Genomic DNA, 20,853 nt, shown 5'->3' with positions numbered 1-20,853 from the left:
GAAACATCCACTACAGTATAAATTTCTCTCCCACACCCCAAGCTGGAGATGATCTGAGACTATGCTTTTGTTCGGTGTAATACTAATATCTATTAGAAGGTGGTCAGGCATGTAAGAGCATGTTCTTATAATGCTATTCTGCAAAAGACAAAGTCTGTTGAAGAAATGCTGAGAAACAAAGAGAAATGTCAAACAAGTTGACATCCAAAACATCTCAACACATCCCCTGGTGGTGAAAGTGTTCAATTCTACAGTGGGAAATGACAAAAGTCTAACTTTCAAGGTCAAAGTGTGAAGACATTTTTTAAAAGATATACAGGGGTAGTGTTCATAGACATTAAGGAAGAAGATAAGACAGAATAAAGAGATGAGAACAGTTTGGTTGCAGGTGTTGACGTGTTTCTCAAAGGGGAAGAGGAAGGACGGTCTGTGTATTCAACCTCACCTCTGGTGCCGGTGCCCATCTCTCAATTTTAAATGCATGTAGACATTGAGGGTTCTCGGGAGGGGCCGTGCTGACACCTGCTGCTCTCTGGCAGGAAGCACCATGCCCTCCCGTGTTTTAAATGCACTTTAGAACAACACGCAGCAACACTGTGCATGAGCGGGAGGAGGGAGGTATGGGGTCTTCACACACCCCCGTTCTCTGTTAGCCATCGGGGCGGAGGGGCTGGTAGGAGGCGTTAGCTGTCCGTTTGGGGTCTGGGATGCGGAGCCTCCCTACTGCTGCGGAGCCGGGGGCGGTCTGCTTGCCTCAACCCCGGGGGAAAGGGTAACATCTCCTGAGTCTATGCGGTTTCCCTCTGGGGGTGAGGGTACCTGGACCTGGGGTATAGAGTATGTTTGGGGGTGTGATTGTGAGTGTACAGTGTCCATTTGTGTCTGTCTTTACGTTGGGTAAGTGCTGAGTATTTTTATGTGTGCATGAGGGTGGGAATGCACGTTTGTGTCTATATTGTCAGGTCGGGTCTTAGACTCCACCTCTCTGGGAACATTTCAGGCCCTCCAAAGTGTGGAGGCCTATCTCCCCTCACCATACTCCCTGCCGGTGGTTGATGCCCTCAGGCGTCGGTAGTTTTTTTTTTTATGTAAGTAAGGGGCTGTGCGCTCAGGTATGTACCGGCTCACTCCCGGTGGCTGCTTTGCGGGGCCTGGCGCCCGTGGCTCGGTCGGTGTGCACACGGGTGTTCACTATTCATAGACACAAACCACACCTTTCTTGGCTGCTACCTCAAAGCACATTGTGCGCTGTCGGTCCTGCATGCTGCACAACAACATTCAGTATTTAGTATTTACTTTTATTTACACTTAGCTAGATTAATGCGATGGTGTTGTGTTTATTATGCGGCTCTCTTTTTTTGTTGTTGCTTGTTTTCTCTCTTTTTTTTCTCTCAACAGGTGATCCGGGAGATTTTCTTTCTGTTTAAGTGCCCTTTCTCACTGTCCCCCTTCCCCTTTATTTTTCTGTTCTTTCATCTTTTTTTCTCCCATTTCTATCCCCCAGCCATGTCTCTCTTGTCTGTAACAGCTGAAAAAAATAAATTAATAATAATAATAATAATAACAACAACAAAGGTCGATCGAACGGACCAATACGGCAAAGCCGTGATGATCCACTTGGCAAAGTAAAACCGTTAGGTATCTTTGTTGGTGTAGCAGCACGAGGTGAGAATAAAGTAAATACTCTTCACAGTTTAAAAGACAACGCCACCCTGGGAATTTCACCCAGAGAATTCTGGAAGTAACACTAATCACCAAGAAGGCAGTTAGGTTTGTTATACTCAGTACAGAGACGAGGTTCAATGATAAAACAGTTGACAATTTATTAATTATTTAAAACAGCATATAAAAGCACAATCATAAATATAGAATAGAATAGAATAGAATTCAACTTTATTGTCATTGCACATGCACAGGTACAGGGCAACGAAATGCAGTTTGCATCCATCCAGAAGTGCTTTAGTGATATAGATATATTACAATATATATTAGCAATAATATAGATATATAGATATGTAAGTATATTACAGAAATGGGTGTATTATGGTATGTTATAATGTACACGGTATGAAGTATGTTATGAATATTCTATAACTATAAGTATGTACAGGCTGTAGTGAGTACAAGCTATGTACAGGCTATGAACAGGATATAAATATGAAATAAAAAAACTATACTGAAATCTGAGATATACAGTTATACAGAAATGTGAACTATGCAAGTTATAAACAGTTGTAGGACTAAAAATTATCGTATGTACAGAATGATTATTTACACAGAGCTATACAGTAGTGCAGTTGAGATAAGTGAGATATGTGGATAATTTCTATAGAGGTATATAAAGTGTTAGTGGTTGTGAGTGGTGGTTCAGTCCATGTTATTATTGTGTGTTTGAGGGTACAGTTGTCCATTGTGTGTCTACCAGGTTTAACAATTGAGTTTAACATCCAGGCATCCATGAAAACGGAATTTATGACATTTAACGGAGTTAGAAGTTAGCAGGAAGTTAGCTCGCTAGCTTCTATCTAAATACAATATAGCATGTCCTGACTGCGGGGTTTTGGAAACAAATTAAAACGTACAGCTCTGTTATCACTTCCAACATAAATGAAGACAGAAAACGAAACAGCAGTGACGTTTGTAGGGTTACTGAAGTTTGGCTAGCTGGTATATAATGATGTGCTACGTGACCGCTAGCGACACAGCTATGTTAGCATAATATAAACAAGCTAACTTTTTTCCCACTCTATAAAAGTTAACTGAGTGTTCTCGGTGGTCAGGAACAAATGTAATCGCATGGCAGGATGCTGTAAAAGGACCAAACTTCAGCCAGGAGAACAACTGAGATAATCCATCCACAATACGAGGTTAGTCATTCATATACTGCTGCATGGGCTGGGCTGTAGTTACATCCTAAGGTTTTAAAAACTGAGCTTAAATAAATGATTAGCGGTAATAAAAGCCGAGGGAGGTCAACAGTAGTCACTGACTGTTTTAGGAGCTTTTTGAGATTAAATAGAAGAAAATACAAAACATTAAACATGTTAACAACACAAAAGCCATATTAAGCTGGGAAGAGGGGGGAGGGGCGGTAGTTACACTCAGTAGCACAGGAACAGAGCAGGAGGGAGAGAGAGAGAAAGAGAGCCAAGGCCAACAACGTCACATTAGAAAGGTATAGTAATCATCCACAACTATTTTCAGTTGCAGATGATAAAGGATTCAGAAAGTTTATTCATGCAGGTCCATATGACAGAGAATATGCATGTTTTTTTTGTTTTCATATTATAATTTATATTTAATTGTGTTGTGGTTTGCAGTGTTTTGTGTTTTTTCACTTTAAATTTGTAAAAGGAAAAAGCTGAAAATTTAAATAGTTAAAAGTTGAAATGTGAATAGTTGATTTTTGTATTATATGATTTATTTATTACATTTTATGTGGAGTGAATAAATAAAAGTATATTTACGGTGGCCCCTACAGACAAAGCACATACAAACTTCAAATCACGTACGAACCCTGAAGCACATACAAACCCTGAAGCACGTACAAACTCCAAAACACGTAAAAACTCCAAAACACGTAAAAAACACGTACAAACTCTGAAGCACGTACAAACTCCAAAAAACATACAAACTCCAAAACACGTACAAACTCTGAAGCACGTACAAACTCCAAAACACGTACAAACCCTGAAGCACGTACAAACTCCAAAACACGTAAAAAACACGTACAAACTCTGAAGCAGTACGTACAAAAGACAACAGAAGTGCTCCAAGATGCTAGGGGCAGTGTTGAACTTTTGTTACCTAGTGGCTATACAAGCCAGCTAGTACCAACGACCGGATTTGGTGTGTGGTAATAACAGGTAAATGAACATTTTTTTTATTTTTTATTATTTGACTATATATAAATGCTTGTGTATAAATACACAAACAATACACATATGCTTTCATGCTTTCAATTGTGTAATTTAAGTGATCTAGGTAGCTCTGTTTTGGAAGTTCAGTTCATGCTAGAAATGTGTTTTGGAGTTTGTACGTGCTTTTTGGAGTTTGTACGTGTTTTGTCTCTAGGGGCAACCGCATATATTTATATATAAACATATATAAATAAAACCACTTTTTTTTTACATTAGCAATTCCTTTTGTGCATAATTTTATATTATTGTTAATAATAAATTAATTAAAGCAACAAAACAACCTGAAGAGCCGGTTCGGAAGCCGAAAAAGCCGGCTCTTTTTAGTGAGCCGAACCGAAAGAGCCGGAAATTCCATCACTATTGATAAGACGATGTCAGAGGAATTGGTGCGCAAATTATTGTCACTCACCAATCAGTGCTGTCGCTCTCTATACACAGTTTGCGTGATTGCAAAGTGAAGCAAAAAACAAGCGCAAATTCAAACGCGATTTCAATATGTCACATATTGACAGTGGCTCACCGATGCCAATGACATAATTACCCAACTACATTTCCGAAAGAATGCAAAAGCATTGACATATATTTTTCCTTCCTATGATAGCCCGACGGGCAGGGCAGAGATAGATTTTGGTAGTCCGACTGGAAAAATCGGGCTAGCGATTTTGCGAGCCCTGCTCTAGGAACAAGTAGGCCTGCAGAGCAAGAGTGAAGTGCTCTAATAGGGTGATATGGTACTACAAGGTCATTAAGATAAGATGGGGCCTGATTATTTAAGACCTTGGATGTGAGGAGCAGGATTTTGAATTCAATTCTGGATTTAACTGGAAGCCAATGAAGGGAAGCCAAAACAGGAGAAATATGCTCTCTCTTTCTAGTCCCTGTCAGTACTCTTGCTGCAGCATTTTGGATTAGCTGAAGGCTTTTCAGCGCGTTTTTTGGACATCCTGATAATAATGAAATACAGTAGTCCAGCCTGGAAGTAATAAATGCATGAACTAGTTTTTCAGCGTCACTCTGAGACAGGATATTTCTAATTTTAGAGATGTTGCGCAAATGGAAGAACGCAGTCTTACATATTTGTTTAATATGTGCGTTGAAGGACATATCCTGGTCAAAAATGACTCCAAGATTCCTCACAGCGTTACTGGAGGCCAAAGTAATGCCATCCAGAGTAAGAATCTGGTTAGATACCATATTTCTACGATTTTCAGGGCCGAGTACAATAACCTCAGTTTTATCTGAATTAAGAAGCAGAAAGTTAGCGGCCATCCAGGTCTTTATGTCTTTACGACATTCCTGCAGTTTAACTAATTGGTGTGTGTTATCTGGCTTCATGGACAGACAGAGCTGGGTGTCATCTGCATAGCAGTGAAAATGTATGCTATGTCTTCTAATGATGCTGCCTAGGGGAAGCATGTATAATGTAAACAGAATTGGTCCTAGCACTGAACCCTGTGGAACTCCATAATTAACCTCAGTGTGTGAAGAGGACTCTCCATTTACATGTACAAATTGGAGTCTATTAGATAGATATGATACAAACCACTGCAGCACAGTACCTGTAATACCTACAGCATGTTCTAATCGCTCTAATAGGATATTATGGTCAACAGTATCAAACGCTGCACAGAGGTCTAGCAGGACAAGCACAGAGATGAGTCCACTGTCAGAGGCCATAAGAAGATCATTTGTAACCTTCACTAAAGCTGTTTCTGTGCTGTGATGAGCTCTGAAACCTGACTGAAACTCTTCAAATAAGCCATTCCTCTGCAGATGATCTGTTAGCTGTTTGACAACTACTCTTTCAAGGATTTTTGATATGAAAGGAAGGTTGGAGATTGGCCTATAAATAGCTAAGACTGCTGGGTCTAGAGATGGCTTTTTGAGTAAAGGTTTAACTACAGCCACCTTGAAGGCCTGTGGTACATAGCCGATTATTAGAGATAGGTTGATCATATTTAAGATCGAAGAATTAATTAATGGCAGGACTTCTTTGAGCAGTTTTGTAGGAATGGGGTCTAAAAGACACGGAGGTTTGGAGGAAGTAATTATTGAAGTTAACTCAGAAAGATCAATTGGAGAAAAAGAGTCTAACTTAACATCAATGGTACAAAAAGTACCTGTAGATAATATTACATCTGTGGGATGATTATTGGTAATTTTTTCTCTAATGATAAAAATTTTATTTGTGAAGAAGTTCATAAAGTCATTACTAGTTAACGTTAAAGGGATGGTTGGCTCAAAAGAGCTCTGACTTTTTGTCAGCCTGGCTACAGTGCTGAAGAGAAACCTGGGGTTGTTCTTATTTTCTTCAATCAGTGACGAATAGTAAGATGTTCTGGCTTTGCGGAGGGCTTTCTTATAAAGCAACAAACTATTTCTCCAGGCTAAATGATGATCCTCTAAATTTGTGACACGCAATTTCCTCTCCAGATTACGAGTCAGCTGCTTTAGGCTACGTGTTTGAGAATTATACCACGGAGTCAGGTACTTCTGATTAGAGACCTTAGTTTTCACAGGAGCTACAGTATCCAGAGTCGTACGTAGTGAGGAGGTAAAATTATTAACAAGATAATCGACCTCTGTTGGAGTAGCATTCAGATAGCTGCTCTGCTCTATGTTGGTACAGGGCATTGAAGATGATAACAGTGGGTGGATTACATTCTTAAACATAGTTCCAGCGCTTTCAGAAAGACATCTACTTTGATAAAGTCTACTCTCCACTGCTGTGTAATCAATTATTGTAAATGTAAATGTTATCAGGAAATGATCAGACAGGAGAGGGTTTTCAGGAAACACTGTTAAATGTTCAGTTTCTATGCCATATGTTAAAACAAGATCTAGAGTGTGATTAAAGTGGTGGGTGGGTTCTTTTACATTTTGAGAGAAGCCAATTGAGTCTAATAACAGATTAAATGCCATGTTGAGGCTGTCATTTTTAGCATCTACATGGATGTTAAAATCACCCACAATAATTATTTTATCTGAGCTCAGAACTAAATTAGATATAAAGTCTGAGAAATCAGACAGAAACTCTGTGTAAGGTCCAGGTGGACGATAGATGATAACAAGTAAGACTGGTTTCTGAGTTTTACAGCTGGGGTGGACAAGGCTAAGCATCAGGCTGTCAAATGAATTAAAATTGTTAAAACTAGCAAATGAATCTATGCCTTTTAACTAGACAAAACTGTCTAAAATTTATGCTTAAATAAAGAAAATTTGACTTATTACAAGGAAAGAGACTGAATTGTTTCTTTCTTGATTGAGTTAAATATAAGAATTAAATCTCAATTCTGAGAACAATAATTAGAAAAACGTGCTGAGAATAAGACACCATCTGTTCAAAAAGCTATAAAAAAATATGGGACTTTATCTTAAAGCAAGACACCAGAAGCACTCTTATTTTTTGCACTTTTATTGACTAGCCAAGCAGCAGTAAATATGTGAAGTAAGGCAGAAGGATATACTCATCAAATAAACAGGATCATAAGAATATAAGACCACGAGCACTACAAATGTAACAGAAATATGTTGACATAAAATGGCATGTTATTTGAAATCTACACGAAACAATGACAAAACTACTTTTTTTCAATTTTTTCAATTTATTTATTTTTTTACCAATTGACCAAATTAGTCTGTGATTGGCCTTAGTGTGACAGAAATCATATTTATATACAACTAAATATGACTCAGCAAACATGTTTTAAATGGATGATTCCTCACTTGATGACGAATGATCCATTTCCATATTTGCTGAGTCTTAAATTTGATGTCAGTGAACTTATCAGTGGTTGGTGTTAAAAAAAGCCCCCAAATCCCCGATGAGCAAGCACTTGGCGACAGTGGAGAGGAAAAACTCCCTCTTAATGGGGAGAAACCTCTGACAGAACCGGGCTCAGGAAGGGGTGGCCTTCTGTCTCGACCGAGAGGGGTTCAAATGTTCACTGACAATTTAGTTGTATATAAATATGATTTTTAGGACTTGATGTTGAGACCAATTATGTGAAATTGGGGACGCACACAGTTCCGCTTCTTCTTGTTCTTCTTCTTACTTGGCGGAATCTCTGGCAGGCTCTTAACTTCACTCTCGAGTTCAGCCACCTTGACATTGAGCATTTTCTGTTTGTCTCGTAGACTTTGCAAAGATTCCTGTACAGAGAATGCAGCTGACTCTTCTTTTTCTATCTTCTGTTGTTCTGTGGTGTCTTTTTCTTTCTGAGGCTCCTGCAGAGACATTGCAGTGGATGGCAGTGAGTCCTCTTTTTCCATCTTCTCCTGTTCTCCAGTCTCGTTTTCTTTCAGAGGCTCACATTTATGCATTTCATTTGCAGCAGTGGAATTTTGTTCTTTGTGCTGCTGTGGGATTTTAAGTGAGGAAACTTTGGCCTCTTTCAGCTCTCGCTCAAGAGACTCTACCTTCAAATCATGAAGGGCCTTGTTGGGGCAGAGCTGGGATTTCAGGTCACTGATTTCCAGGTTGAGTCTCTCCTGCTCCTGCCTATGTTTAACGGCCTGCTCTTCAAGCTGATTTTGAGCTGCTAGGAGCTGTTTCTGGAGCATCTCAATCTGCTCTTGCTGAATCCTACATTTGAGCTCAAATTCAGCCTCCTTAGAGGACTTCAGTCCTACAGAGTCAGTGTGTGAAGCCTCTGTGCTTGGAGTGGCAGACTCCACACACTGCTCTGTAGTAGGGTGGCTGATTTGGTCCTGCAGGGTAGCCATCACCTCATCCAATATGACAATAGCTTCATTGTCATTTGCGAGAGTGTCTGTCTCACTGATGTCATTGGGCTTATTACTAGAAGCCTCTTCCAGCTGCTCTATGAGGTCTTTAATCGTTTCCTCATGATTTTGCTTGTTCTCGTGAATTTGTTCATGAAGTTTGTTCACCTGAAACTGGTGATAAGAGGCCCTCTTGTTTGCACCTACCATTTTCCAGTAAAGGTTGTTCTGATGGTATTGGGAGGCTTCCAGTTGGTGTCTGAGAGCAGCAATCTGGTGCCAGGGATTAAACGGGGGTCTAAGAATGGGATAGGGTATATATTTCCAATTCCATTCATTAGGCACAGGGTTTGGTCTGCTGGGGTTCTTCCCATTTCCCTCTCTCTCCATGTCCTCCTTTGTATTTGAAATGGGGAGGGATTCAGCCTTTTCTTTTTCAGAAGTGGCTTCAGTGTTTTTTTCCATTTCTTCATTTTTCGGGTTTGCTCCATCACCCGTGCTGTTTTGAGCTTCAAGAAGAGCCCGGGCATATGCCCGAGTAATTGGTCTTCTTGGTTCTTCAGCCACTCTTTTCTGTTTTTGCTTTTTTTGTTTCTTTGGTTTCACAACCATTTCCTTTGGTGGTTGTGACACAGGAGACTTTTCAGTATTTGGTTGTGCGGCTTTATCAACCTCAGGTTTTGGTCTTTCTAAGATTTTTGGTGTGATGACCATTTCTATTTTTGCTTCTGCCATTGTATATGCGTCAGCGTTTGCGTCTGCGTTTCTCTGCGTCTGCCTTGTCTTTGTTTTAACAACCAGGTTGTTTTGTGTTTCTGCCATCCGAGATCCACTAAAGTTGGTTGAATATCTCCCCTATTTAAGGGTTTTTCCAGTAGAATGTGCACCGTGACATCACAGGCTGTTCCTTTGATGTGCTGTTCCTTTGAAGTGCCATGATTGGAACAATTCAAAATAAAATGCCCACAAACCTAATGTAAAGGAAAGGCTTTTATTTTGTAGCACATACAAATGAACACTATAAAAGCTACTCTACAGGAATGGCAGTAAAAAATAAAACAAAAGCAAAATATGTTTTTTAAATGGTTGTTAAAAAAACGAACCAAAGTAGAAGACAACTGTTTAGTGGAAAGTATTCGACATTCTAGAGATTCTCAAGCATAATAACTTCTTTCATAATTTAAACAAGGACAGGTAGAAAACGTTCATATTTAGTAAAAGATATTTATTAACATTATCCAATGAGAGTTACTGACTGTCTGTAGGCAGTAAGATCTTGGTGGTTGCCGAGGCGACAGAATGTCGAGCTACATGTAAGCTACATGTAGCTACATGTGATGTCTCTGATGTGTATCTGTTTCTACCCGTGCTGATGCTAGCATGACTAAAGCTAGCCAAGCAGCAGTAAATATATGAAGTAAGGCAGAAGGATATACTCATCAAATAAACAGGATCATAAGAATATAAGACCACGAGCACTACAAATGTAACAGAAATATGTTGACATAAAATGGCATGTTATTTGAAATCTACACGAAACAATGACAAAAGTACTTTTTTTCAATTTTTTCAATTTATTTATTTTTTTACCAATTGTCCAAATTAGTCTGTGATTGGCCTTAGTGTGACAGAAATCATATTTATATACAACTAAATATGACTCAGCAAACATGTTTTAAATGGATGATTCCTCACTTGATGACGAATGATCCATTTCCATATTTGCTGAGTCTTAAATTTGATGTCAGTGAACTTATCAGTGGTTGGTGTTAAAAAAAGCCCCCAAATCCCCTATGAGCAAGCACTTGGCGACAGTGGAGAGGAAAAACTCCCTCTTAATGGGGAGAAACCTCTGACAGAACCGGGCTCAGGAAGGGGTGGCCTTCTGTCTCGACCGAGAGGGGTTCAAATGTTCACTGACAATTTAGTTGTATATAAATATGATTTTTAGGACTTGATGTTGAGACCAATTATGTGAAATTGGGGACGCACACAGTTCCGCTTCTTCTTGTTCTTCTTCTTACTTGGCGGAATCTCTGGCAGGCTCTTAACTTCACTCTCGAGTTCAGCCACCTTGACATTGAGCATTTTCTGTTTGTCTCGTAGACTTTGCAAAGATTCCTGTACAGAGAATGCAGCTGACTCTTCTTTTTCTATCTTCTGTTGTTCTGTGGTGTCTTTTTCTTTCTGAGGCTCCTGCAGAGACATTGCAGTGGATGGCAGTGAGTCCTCTTTTTCCATCTTCTCCTGTTCTCCAGTCTCGTTTTCTTTCAGAGGCTCACATTTATGCATTTCATTTGCAGCAGTGGAATTTTGTTCTTTGTGCTGCTGTGGGATTTTAAGTGAGGAAACTTTGGCCTCTTTCAGCTCTCGCTCAAGAGACTCTACCTTCAAATCATGAAGGGCCTTGTTGGGGCAGAGCTGGGATTTCAGGTCACTGATTTCCAGGTTGAGTCTCTCCTGCTCCTGCCTATGTTTAACGGCCTGCTCTTCAAGCTGATTTTGAGCTGCTAGGAGCTGTTTCTGGAGCATCTCAATCTGCTCTTGCTGAATCCTACATTTGAGCTCAAATTCAGCCTCCTTAGAGGACTTCAGTCCTACAGAGTCAGTGTGTGAAGCCTCTGTGCTTGGAGTGGCAGACTCCACACACTGCTCTGTAGTAGGGTGGCTGATTTGGTCCTGCAGGGTAGCCATCACCTCATCCAATATGACAATAGCTTCATTGTCATTTGCGAGAGTGTCTGTCTCACTGATGTCATTGGGCTTATTACTAGAAGCCTCTTCCAGCTGCTCTATGAGGTCTTTAATCGTTTCCTCATGATTTTGCTTGTTCTCGTGAATTTGTTCATGAAGTTTGTTCACCTGAAACTGGTGATAAGAGGCCCTCTTGTTTGCACCTACCATTTTCCAGTAAAGGTTGTTCTGATGGTATTGGGAGGCTTCCAGTTGGTGTCTGAGAGCAGCAATCTGGTGCCAGGGATTAAACGGGGGTCTAAGAATGGGATAGGGTATATATTGCCAATTCCATTCATTAGGCACAGGGTTTGGTCTGCTGGGGTTCTTCCCATTTCCCTCTCTCTCCATGTCCTCCTTTGTATTTGAAATGGGGAGGGATTCAGCCTTTTCTTTTTCAGAAGTGGCTTCAGTGTTTTTTTCCATTTCTTCATTTTTCGGGTTTGCTCCATCACCCGTGCTGTTTTGAGCTTCAAGAAGAGCCCGGGCATATGCCCGAGTAATTGGTCTTCTTGGTTCTTCAGCCACTCTTTTCTGTTTTTGCTTTTTTTGTTTCTTTGGTTTCACAACCATTTCCTTTGGTGGTTGTGCCACAGGAGACTTTTCAGTATTTGGTTGTGCGGCTTTATCAACCTCAGGTTTTGGTCTTTCTAAGATTTTTGGTGTGATGACCATTTCTATTTTTGCTTCTGCCATTGTATATGCGTCAGCGTTTGCGTCTGCGTTTCTCTGCGTCTGCCTTGTCTTTGTTTTAACAACCAGGTTGTTTTGTGTTTCTGCCATCCGAGATCCACTAAAGTTGGTTGAATATCTCCCCTATTTAAGGGTTTTTCCAGTAGAATGTGCACCGTGACATCACAGGCTGTTCCTTTGATGTGCTGTTCCTTTGAAGTGCCATGATTGGAACAATTCAAAATAAAATGCCCACAAACCTAATGTAAAGGAAAGGCTTTTATTTTGTAGCACATACAAATTAACACTATAAAAGCTACTCTACAGGAATGGCAGTAAAAAATAAAACAAAAGCAAAATATGTTTTTTAAATGGTTGTTAAAAAAACAAACCAAAGTAGAAGACAACTGTTTAGTGGAAAGTATTCGACATTCTAGAGATTCTCAAGCATAATAACTTCTTTCATAATTTAAACAAGGACAGGTAGAAAACGTTCATATTTAGTAAAAGATATTTATTAACATTATCCAATGAGAGTTACTGACTGTCTGTAGGCAGTAAGATCTTGGTGGTTGCCGAGGCGACAGAATGTCGAGCTACATGTAAGCTACATGTAGCTACATGTGATGTCTCTGATGTGTATCTGTTTCTACCCGTGCTGATGCTAGCATGACTAAAGCTAGCCAAGCAGCAGTAAATATATGAAGTAAGGCAGAAGGATATACTCATCAAATAAACAGGATCATAAGAATATAAGACCACGAGCACTACAAATGTAACAGAAATATGTTGACATAAAATGGCATGTTATTTGAAATCTACACGAAACAATGACAAAAGTACTTTTTTTCAATTTTTTTAATTTATTTATTTTTTTACCAATTGTCCAAATTAGTCTGTGATTGGCCTTAGTGTGACAGAAATCATATTTATATACAACTAAATATGACTCAGCAAACATGTTTTAAATGGATGATTCCTCACTTGATGACGAATGATCCATTTCCATATTTGCTGAGTCTTAAATTTGATGTCAGTGAACTTATCAGTGGTTGGTGTTAAAAAAAGCCCCCAAATCCCCTATGAGCAAGCACTTGGCGACAGTGGAGAGGAAAAACTCCCTCTTAATGGGGAGAAACCTCTGACAGAACCGGGCTCAGGAAGGGGTGGCCTTCTGTCTCGACCGAGAGGGGTTCAAATGTTCACTGACAATTTAGTTGTATATAAATATGATTTTTAGGACTTGATGTTGAGACCAATTATGTGAAATTGGGGACGCACACAGTTCCGCTTCTTCTTGTTCTTCTTCTTACTTGGCGGAATCTCTGGCAGGCTCTTAACTTCACTCTCGAGTTCAGCCACCTTGACATTGAGCATTTTCTGTTTGTCTCGTAGACTTTGCAAAGATTCCTGTACAGAGAATGCAGCTGACTCTTCTTTTTCTATCTTCTGTTGTTCTGTGGTGTCTTTTTCTTTCTGAGGCTCCTGCAGAGACATTGCAGTGGATGGCAGTGAGTCCTCTTTTTCCATCTTCTCCTGTTCTCCAGTCTCGTTTTCTTTCAGAGGCTCACATTTATGCATTTCATTTGCAGCAGTGGAATTTTGTTCTTTGTGCTGCTGTGGGATTTTAAGTGAGGAAACTTTGGCCTCTTTCAGCTCTCGCTCAAGAGACTCTACCTTCAAATCATGAAGGGCCTTGTTGGGGCAGAGCTGGGATTTCAGGTCACTGATTTCCAGGTTGAGTGTCTCCTGCTCCTGCCTATGTTTAACGGCCTGCTCTTCAAGCTGATTTTGAGCTGCTAGGAGCTGTTTCTGGAGCATCTCAATCTGCTCTTGCTGAATCCTACATTTGAGCTCAAATTCAGCCTCCTTAGAGGACTTCAGTCCTACAGAGTCAGTGTGTGAAGCCTCTGTGCTTGGAGTGGCAGACTCCACACACTGCTCTGTAGTAGGGTGGCTGATTTGGTCCTGCAGGGTAGCCATCACCTCATCCAATATGACAATAGCTTCATTGTCATTTGCGAGAGTGTCTGTCTCACTGATGTCATTGGGCTTATTACTAGAAGCCTCTTCCAGCTGCTCTATGAGGTCTTTAATCGTTTCCTCATGATTTTGCTTGTTCTCGTGAATTTGTTCATGAAGTTTGTTCACCTGAAACTGGTGATAAGAGGCCCTCTTGTTTGCACCTACCATTTTCCAGTAAAGGTTGTTCTGATGGTATTGGGAGGCTTCCAGTTGGTGTCTGAGAGCAGCAATCTGGTGCCAGGGATTAAACGGGGGTCTAAGAATGGGATAGGGTATATATTTCCAATTCCATTCATTAGGCACAGGGTTTGGTCTGCTGGGGTTCTTCCCATTTCCCTCTCTCTCCATGTCCTCCTTTGTATTTGAAATGGGGAGGGATTCAGCCTTTTCTTTTTCAGAAGTGGCTTCAGTGTTTTTTTCCATTTCTTCATTTTTCGGGTTTGCTCCATCACCCGTGCTGTTTTGAGCTTCAAGAAGAGCCCGGGCATATGCCCGAGTAATTGGTCTTCTTGGTTCTTCAGCCACTCTTTTCTGTTTTTGCTTTTTTTGTTTCTTTGGTTTCACAACCATTTCCTTTGGTGGTTGTGCCACAGGAGACTTTTCAGTATTTGGTTGTGCGGCTTTATCAACCTCAGGTTTTGGTCTTTCTAAGATTTCTGGTGTGATGACCATTTCCATTTTTGCTTCTGCCATTGTATATGCGTCAGCGTTTGCGTCTGCGTTTCTCTGCGTCTGCCTTGTCTTTGTTTTAACAACCAGGTTGTTTTGTGTTTCTGCCATCCGAGATCCACTAAAGTTGGTTGAATATCTCCCCTATTTAAGGGTTTTTCCAGTAGAATGTGCACCGTGACATCACAGGCTGTTCCTTTGATGTGCTGTTCCTTTGAAGTGCCATGATTGGAACAATTCAAAATAAAATGCCCACAAACCTAATGTAAAGGAAAGGCTTTTATTTTGTAGCACATACAAATTAACACTATAAAAGCTACTCTACAGGAATTGCAGTAAAAAATAAAACAAAAGCAAAATATGTTTTTTAAATGGTTGTTAAAAAAACGAACCAAAGTAGAAGACAACTGTTTAGTGGAAAGTATTCGACATTCTAGAGATTCTCAAGCATAATAACTTCTTTCATAATTTAAACAAGGACAGGTAGAAAACGTTCATATTTAGTAAAAGATATTTATTAACATTATCCAATGAGAGTTACTGACTGTCTGTAGGCAGTAAGATCTTGGTGGTTGCCGAGGCGACAGAATGTCGAGCTACATGTAAGCTACATGTAGCTACATGTGATGTCTCTGATGTGTATCTGTTTCTACCCGTGCTGATGCTAGCATGACTAAAGCTAGCCAAGCAGCAGTAAATATGTGAAGTAAGGCAGAAGGATATACTCATCAAATAAACAGGATCATAAGAATATAAGACCACGAGCACTACAAATGTAACAGAAATATGTTGACATAAAATGGCATGTTATTTGAAATCTACACGAAACAATGACAAAAGTACTTTTTTTCAATTTTTTCAATTTATTTATTTTTTTACCAATTGTCCAAATTAGTCTGTGATTGGCCTTAGTGTGACAGAAATCATATTTATATACAACTAAATATGACTCAGCAAACATGTTTTAAATGGATGATTCCTCACTTGATGACGAATGATCCATTTCCATATTTGCTGAGTCTTAAATTTGATGTCAGTGAACTTATCAGTGGTTGGTGTTAAAAAACGCCCCCAAATCCCCTATGAGCAAGCACTTGGCGACAGTGGAGAGGAAAAACTCCCTCTTAATGGGGAGAAACCTCTGACAGAACCGGGCTCAGGAAGGGGTGGCCTTCTGTCTCGACCGAGAGGGGTTCAAATGTTCACTGACAATTTAGTTGTATATAAATATGATTTTTAGGACTTGATGTTGAGACCAATTATGTGAAATTGGGGACGCACACAGTTCCGCTTCTTCTTGTTCTTCTTCTTACTTGGCGGAATCTCTGGCAGGCTCTTAACTTCACTCTCGAGTTCAGCCACCTTGACATTGAGCATTTTCTGTTTGTCTCGTAGACTTTGCAAAGATTCCTGTACAGAGAATGCAGCTGACTCTTCTTTTTCTATCTTCTGTTGTTCTGTGGTGTCTTTTTCTTTCTGAGGCTCCTGCAGAGACATTGCAGTGGATGGCAGTGAGTCCTCTTTTTCCATCTTCTCCTGTTCTCCAGTCTCGTTTTCTTTCAGAGGCTCACATTTATGCATTTCATTTGCAGCAGTGGAATTTTGTTCTTTGTGCTGCTGTGGGATTTTAAGTGAGGAAACTTTGGCCTCTTTCAGCTCTCGCTCAAGAGACTCTACCTTCAAATCATGAAGGGCCTTGTTGGGGCAGAGCTGGGATTTCAGGTCACTGATTTCCAGGTTGAGTGTCTCCTGCTCCTGCCTATGTTTAACGGCCTGCTCTTCAAGCTGATTTTGAGCTGCTAGGAGCTGTTTCTGGAGCATCTCAATCTGCTCTTGCTGAATCCTACATTTGAGCTCAAATTCAGCCTCCTTAGAGGACTTCAGTCCTACAGAGTCAGTGTGTGAAGCCTCTGTGCTTGGAGTGGCAGACTCCACACACTGCTCTGTGGTAGGGTGGCTGATTTGGTCCTGCAGGGTAGCCATCACCTCATCCAATATGACAATAGCTTCATTGTCATTTGCGAGAGTGTCTGTCTCACTGATGTCATTGGGCTTATTACTAGAAGCCTCTTCCAGCTGCTCTATGAGGTCTCTAATCGTTTCCTCATGATTTTGCTTGTTCTCGTGAATTTGTTCATGAAGTTTGTTCACCTGAAACTGGTGATAAGAGGCCCTCTTGTTTGCACCTACCATTTTCCAGTAAAGGTTGTTCTGATGGTATTGGGAGGCTTCCAGTTGGTGTCTGAGAGCAGCAATCTGGTGCCAGGGATTAAACGGGGGTCTAAGAATGGGATAGGGTATATATTGCCAATTCCATTCATTAGGCACAGGGTTTGGTCTGCTGGGGTTCTTCCCATTTCCCTCTCTCTCCATGTCCTCCTTTGTATTTGAAATGGGGAGGGATTCAGCCTTTTCTTTTTCAGAAGTGGCTTCAGTGTTTTTTTCCATTTCTTCATTTTTCGGGTTTGCTCCATCACCCGTGCTGTTTTGAGCTTCAAGAAGAGCCCGGGCATATGCCCGAGTAATTGGTCTTCTTGGTTCTTCAGCCACTCTTTTCTGTTTTTGCTTTTTTTGTTTCTTTGGTTTCACAACCATTTCCTTTGGTGGTTGTGCCACAGGAGACTTTTCAGTATTTGGTTGTGCGGCTTTATCAACCTCAGGTTTTGGTCTTTCTAAGATTTCTGGTGTGATGACCATTTCTATTTTTGCTTCTGCCATTGTATATGCGTCAGCGTTTGCGTCTGCGTTTCTCTGCGTCTGCCTTGTCTTTGTTTTAACAACCAGGTTGTTTTGTGTTTCTGCCATCCGAGATCCACTAAAGTTGGTTGAATGTCTCCCCTATTTAAGGGTTTTTCCAGTAGAATGTGCACCGTGACATCACAGGCTGTTCCTTTGATGTGCTGTTCCTTTGAAGTGCCATGATTGGAACAATTCAAAATAAAATGCCCACAAACCTAATGTAAAGGAAAGGCTTTTATTTTGTAGCACATACAAATGAACACTATAAAAGCTACTCTACAGGAATGGCAGTAAAAAATAAAACAAAAGCAAAATATGTTTTTTAAATGGTTGTTAAAAAAACGAACCAAAGTAGAAGACAACTGTTTAGTGGAAAGTATTCGACATTCTAGAGATTCTCAAGCATAATAACTTCTTTCATAATTTAAACAAGGACAGGTAGAAAACGTTCATATTTAGTAAAAGATATTTATTAACATTATCCAATGAGAGTTACTGACTGTCTGTAGGCAGTAAGATCTTGGTGGTTGCCGAGGCGACAGAATGTCATCTAATTTTTGTTTTAAATTCAGTTTCAATGCTGAATCTAAGAAACAACAGGCTGCAGAGGGAGACTTTAATAGAGGTTTACTAACTCTTACTATCATATCCATTGTGGAAAAATCTGTCTTTATTTAGCATAATATATTTGTTATAAGCGCTAAATATGTTTTATGATTAACTGATGAACACTAACATACCAAGCTGACAATTCTGCTCACCAGTCAGCAGCTTATATTCACAAAAAACGGATAAATCTGCGATCCATGCAACTCTAACCAGCCAACAAAAACATGTGTTTCACAAGTTTATTTTGTGAAATGTTAAAAGGCACAAAAAATAAAACAATAAAATCAAACAATATGTTTTCAAGACTTTTTCACAAGTTCCTATATCTCACTGAAATGTTACTCTGTAGCTGATTTCTCGTATTTTAAGTGTGATGAGAAATTTTGACTAGAAACAAGACCAATATACTTGATAAGATTTTGAGTTTTTGCAGTGTATATGCAGCTGATTGATTTGGTCTTTAACCAACATGGAATCATTTATGTTGGGCAGCTTTGGCTATGTGTACTAATCAGTGCTTCAGTCCCCAATGCTATCAGTCCACACATCAAAGGGCAAGATACTGAACCTTCGATTGTCCCCAATGCATTTGGGTGTGAATGAAATGTATGACTATGACTTCTAGTTCAAAAAGGGCTATTTATGTATTTAAGTCCAGTTGTTGCTCATTCACTGTTACTTTGAACGTGTCATGCTATCACCACTCTGTGTAACAGATATTTCCTATATAAGCAAATATGTTTCACACTATTTACCTACTGAAATGAATTCGTAACACCAGAAAAATGTTTAACTGTTTATTTCTGGAATAATAATAATGCATTTCTTGCATTTCTCATGGGTTCTAATGGGGGCCTTTCTTAAAATTACTGGTCCCAGTAACAAAGGCGCTTGTCGACTCAGAAATCGAGGGAAAACCAACAACACACCCGGCAGAACATTATGTTATTTACACGGGTGCACATAAGTGGTCCGCAGGTGCGCATTCGCTGTCAAAATAAAAGACGCGCACCAGATAAGAAGTTGCAAAACGCGTTTGCGTCCATATAAAAGGCACTGTTTTTGTCCGCTAGAGTGGGATTTTCACGGCACATTCTGCACCACATCTCTGTGCGTTCATCATTTGTTTGAAGCCAGCTTACCTCCTGCAACCACTTTTCAGAGAATACACGCTTCTTTTGTGGTTCGGACTCCTTCTGACATTTCTTTGGAGGTGGAGGAACACCAAAGTAATTGCTTAAAGGAGCTTCTTCGACATCTTTAAGAGTTCTAAACAAATGTCTGTCCTCCTCCAGAAAATCTTATGTACGCAAACACGCGTTGCAACTTCTTATCTTGTGCGCGTTTTTTATTTTGACAGCAAATGCTCACCTGCGGTCCACTTATGTGCACCCCTGGTTATTTAGCTTGTCATATTGCAGCCACAGAAATTCTTTTGTCCATGAAACCATAAAGCTGCACTTTCTTTTTGTTCTTTTCCGTTTTGTGGTAAGCTTTTCTTTGGCTGTCACTTCTTCACCCTGACCTGTCTTATTTGGCTGAACTAAAATATATATCCTGCTGCTTTTACACACGCACTCACGTTGTCAGCGATTCTCTGCGCGATCAACCTCTCACATGTTTAATCTTGCTGTGGGAGATTTCACTTGTCATGTTTGCTAGTGATGTGCGGATCGATTCTGAAATATCGATTCCTCCGATACCAATCATTTATGTTCTAGAATCGATTCTCACATTAAAATATCGATATTTTAGTAATTTAGGGTAAATTTGTAGTTTATCATTAACAGGAACACAGTGGAAAGAAACTATAACATTCGGATTGTCCACATTCAAAGGAACTACTTCCTCTTCCGCCTTTCATAGTCATGTGCGAAATACGGCTGTATAAATGTCTTGCAGCCCCTTGGCGTGCGCACTCACAACAATGGCTGAGCATAATCCGGTCGTTAAGTCTGACGTCACTAGCCGTGTCTGGGCCTAAACTCCGCTGCAGGTCCATATATCAAACGATCACTATGGCATTACTGAGAGTTGAAAAACTGTCTAAAGTCTTTCATCTTTAATAAAATGATCAGCGTTGTGTGTAGGTGGTTGTGGGTGTGTGTATGTCCAGTCCGACGCTGTGTCCCAATTCAGGGTCTGCACGCTTGAAGTACGCATTTTAAGTGCGGTTATGTCACCGCCACGCGACGACGGCTGTCCCAATTCGAAGTGTACTTCAAATGGGTGTGGATAATTTTGCCGCAAAATACAGCAGAAGGGAGCGGCCGAACTTTCAAAGGTAAGTACTGAATATGACGTCACTTATTTATGTGCGAATGTTTAATAACGAAGAACATTAAAACATTACTATTGGCCACATGTCGGCAAAGTTATGTGACATTAGTGATGTTTGTACTTTCAACGTTAACTTGGTTGTATATATATGTGTATATATATATATGTGTGTGTGTGTGTGTATATGTATATATGTATGTATATGCATATATCATAATAATCTGACAATACTATAATATTGGCCATATTATATTTACATTACCACAGTGAGATGATTTTAGTCTCGTGACCAACATTAGCTAATTGTTATTTACTAACTAATCTTGAAATAACTGTTCGGTACAGAAATGAAGCCCAACAATCATGTTTTACAGTCCCGTGGTCTCAGCCTCAGATACTCAACTAATCAAAGTGATGTCATGACAAAAATGAATGACCAACAAAACATTTTTCTCCTTCATTTCTGTCACACAAAGCTGTA

The 20,853-nt window shown here is 40.0% G+C and overlaps 4 protein-coding genes across 4 annotated transcripts; all 4 read right to left on the bottom strand.

Annotated features, from left to right (window-relative positions):
• Positions 1-7,456: 7,456 nt before the first annotated feature.
• Positions 7,457-9,525, bottom strand: LOC148106068 (uncharacterized). Its single transcript, XM_087852516.1, has one exon. The coding sequence runs from the start codon at positions 9,465-9,467 to the stop codon at positions 7,899-7,901; it is 1,569 nt and encodes a 522-aa protein (XP_087708642.1). The 5' UTR covers positions 9,468-9,525; the 3' UTR covers positions 7,457-7,898.
• Positions 9,526-10,199: 674 nt separating this feature from the next.
• LOC148106067 (uncharacterized) lies at positions 10,200-12,180 on the bottom strand. Its single transcript, XM_087852512.1, has one exon. It carries the CDS (start codon positions 12,159-12,161, stop codon positions 10,593-10,595), a length of 1,569 nt encoding a protein of 522 aa, XP_087708638.1. The 5' UTR covers positions 12,162-12,180; the 3' UTR covers positions 10,200-10,592.
• Positions 12,181-12,893: 713 nt separating this feature from the next.
• Positions 12,894-14,898, bottom strand: LOC148106066 (uncharacterized). The gene has a single exon (XM_087852504.1). The coding sequence runs from the start codon at positions 14,853-14,855 to the stop codon at positions 13,287-13,289; it is 1,569 nt and encodes a 522-aa protein (XP_087708630.1). The 5' UTR covers positions 14,856-14,898; the 3' UTR covers positions 12,894-13,286.
• Positions 14,899-15,801: 903 nt separating this feature from the next.
• On the bottom strand, positions 15,802-17,703 carry LOC148106065 (uncharacterized). Its single transcript, XM_087852497.1, has one exon. It carries the CDS (start codon positions 17,547-17,549, stop codon positions 15,981-15,983), a length of 1,569 nt encoding a protein of 522 aa, XP_087708623.1. The 5' UTR covers positions 17,550-17,703; the 3' UTR covers positions 15,802-15,980.
• Between the last annotated feature and the right edge of the window lie 3,150 nt (positions 17,704-20,853).

The sequence above is a fragment of the Neolamprologus brichardi genome, chromosome 2 (assembly GCF_056152115.1).
Source record: "Neolamprologus brichardi isolate AB-2024 chromosome 2, ASM5615211v1, whole genome shotgun sequence".
NCBI lineage: Eukaryota > Metazoa > Chordata > Actinopteri > Cichliformes > Cichlidae > Neolamprologus > Neolamprologus brichardi.
The sequence above is the reverse complement of the archived record's forward strand: the minus strand, read 5'-3'. Positions and strand labels throughout refer to the sequence as shown.

Coding starts and splice junctions, on each gene's coding strand:
- LOC148106068 (XM_087852516.1), bottom strand. CDS start 9,467: ATGGCAGAAACACAAAACAACCTGGTTGTTAAAACAAAGACAAGGCAG.
- LOC148106067 (XM_087852512.1), bottom strand. CDS start 12,161: ATGGCAGAAACACAAAACAACCTGGTTGTTAAAACAAAGACAAGGCAG.
- LOC148106066 (XM_087852504.1), bottom strand. CDS start 14,855: ATGGCAGAAACACAAAACAACCTGGTTGTTAAAACAAAGACAAGGCAG.
- LOC148106065 (XM_087852497.1), bottom strand. CDS start 17,549: ATGGCAGAAACACAAAACAACCTGGTTGTTAAAACAAAGACAAGGCAG.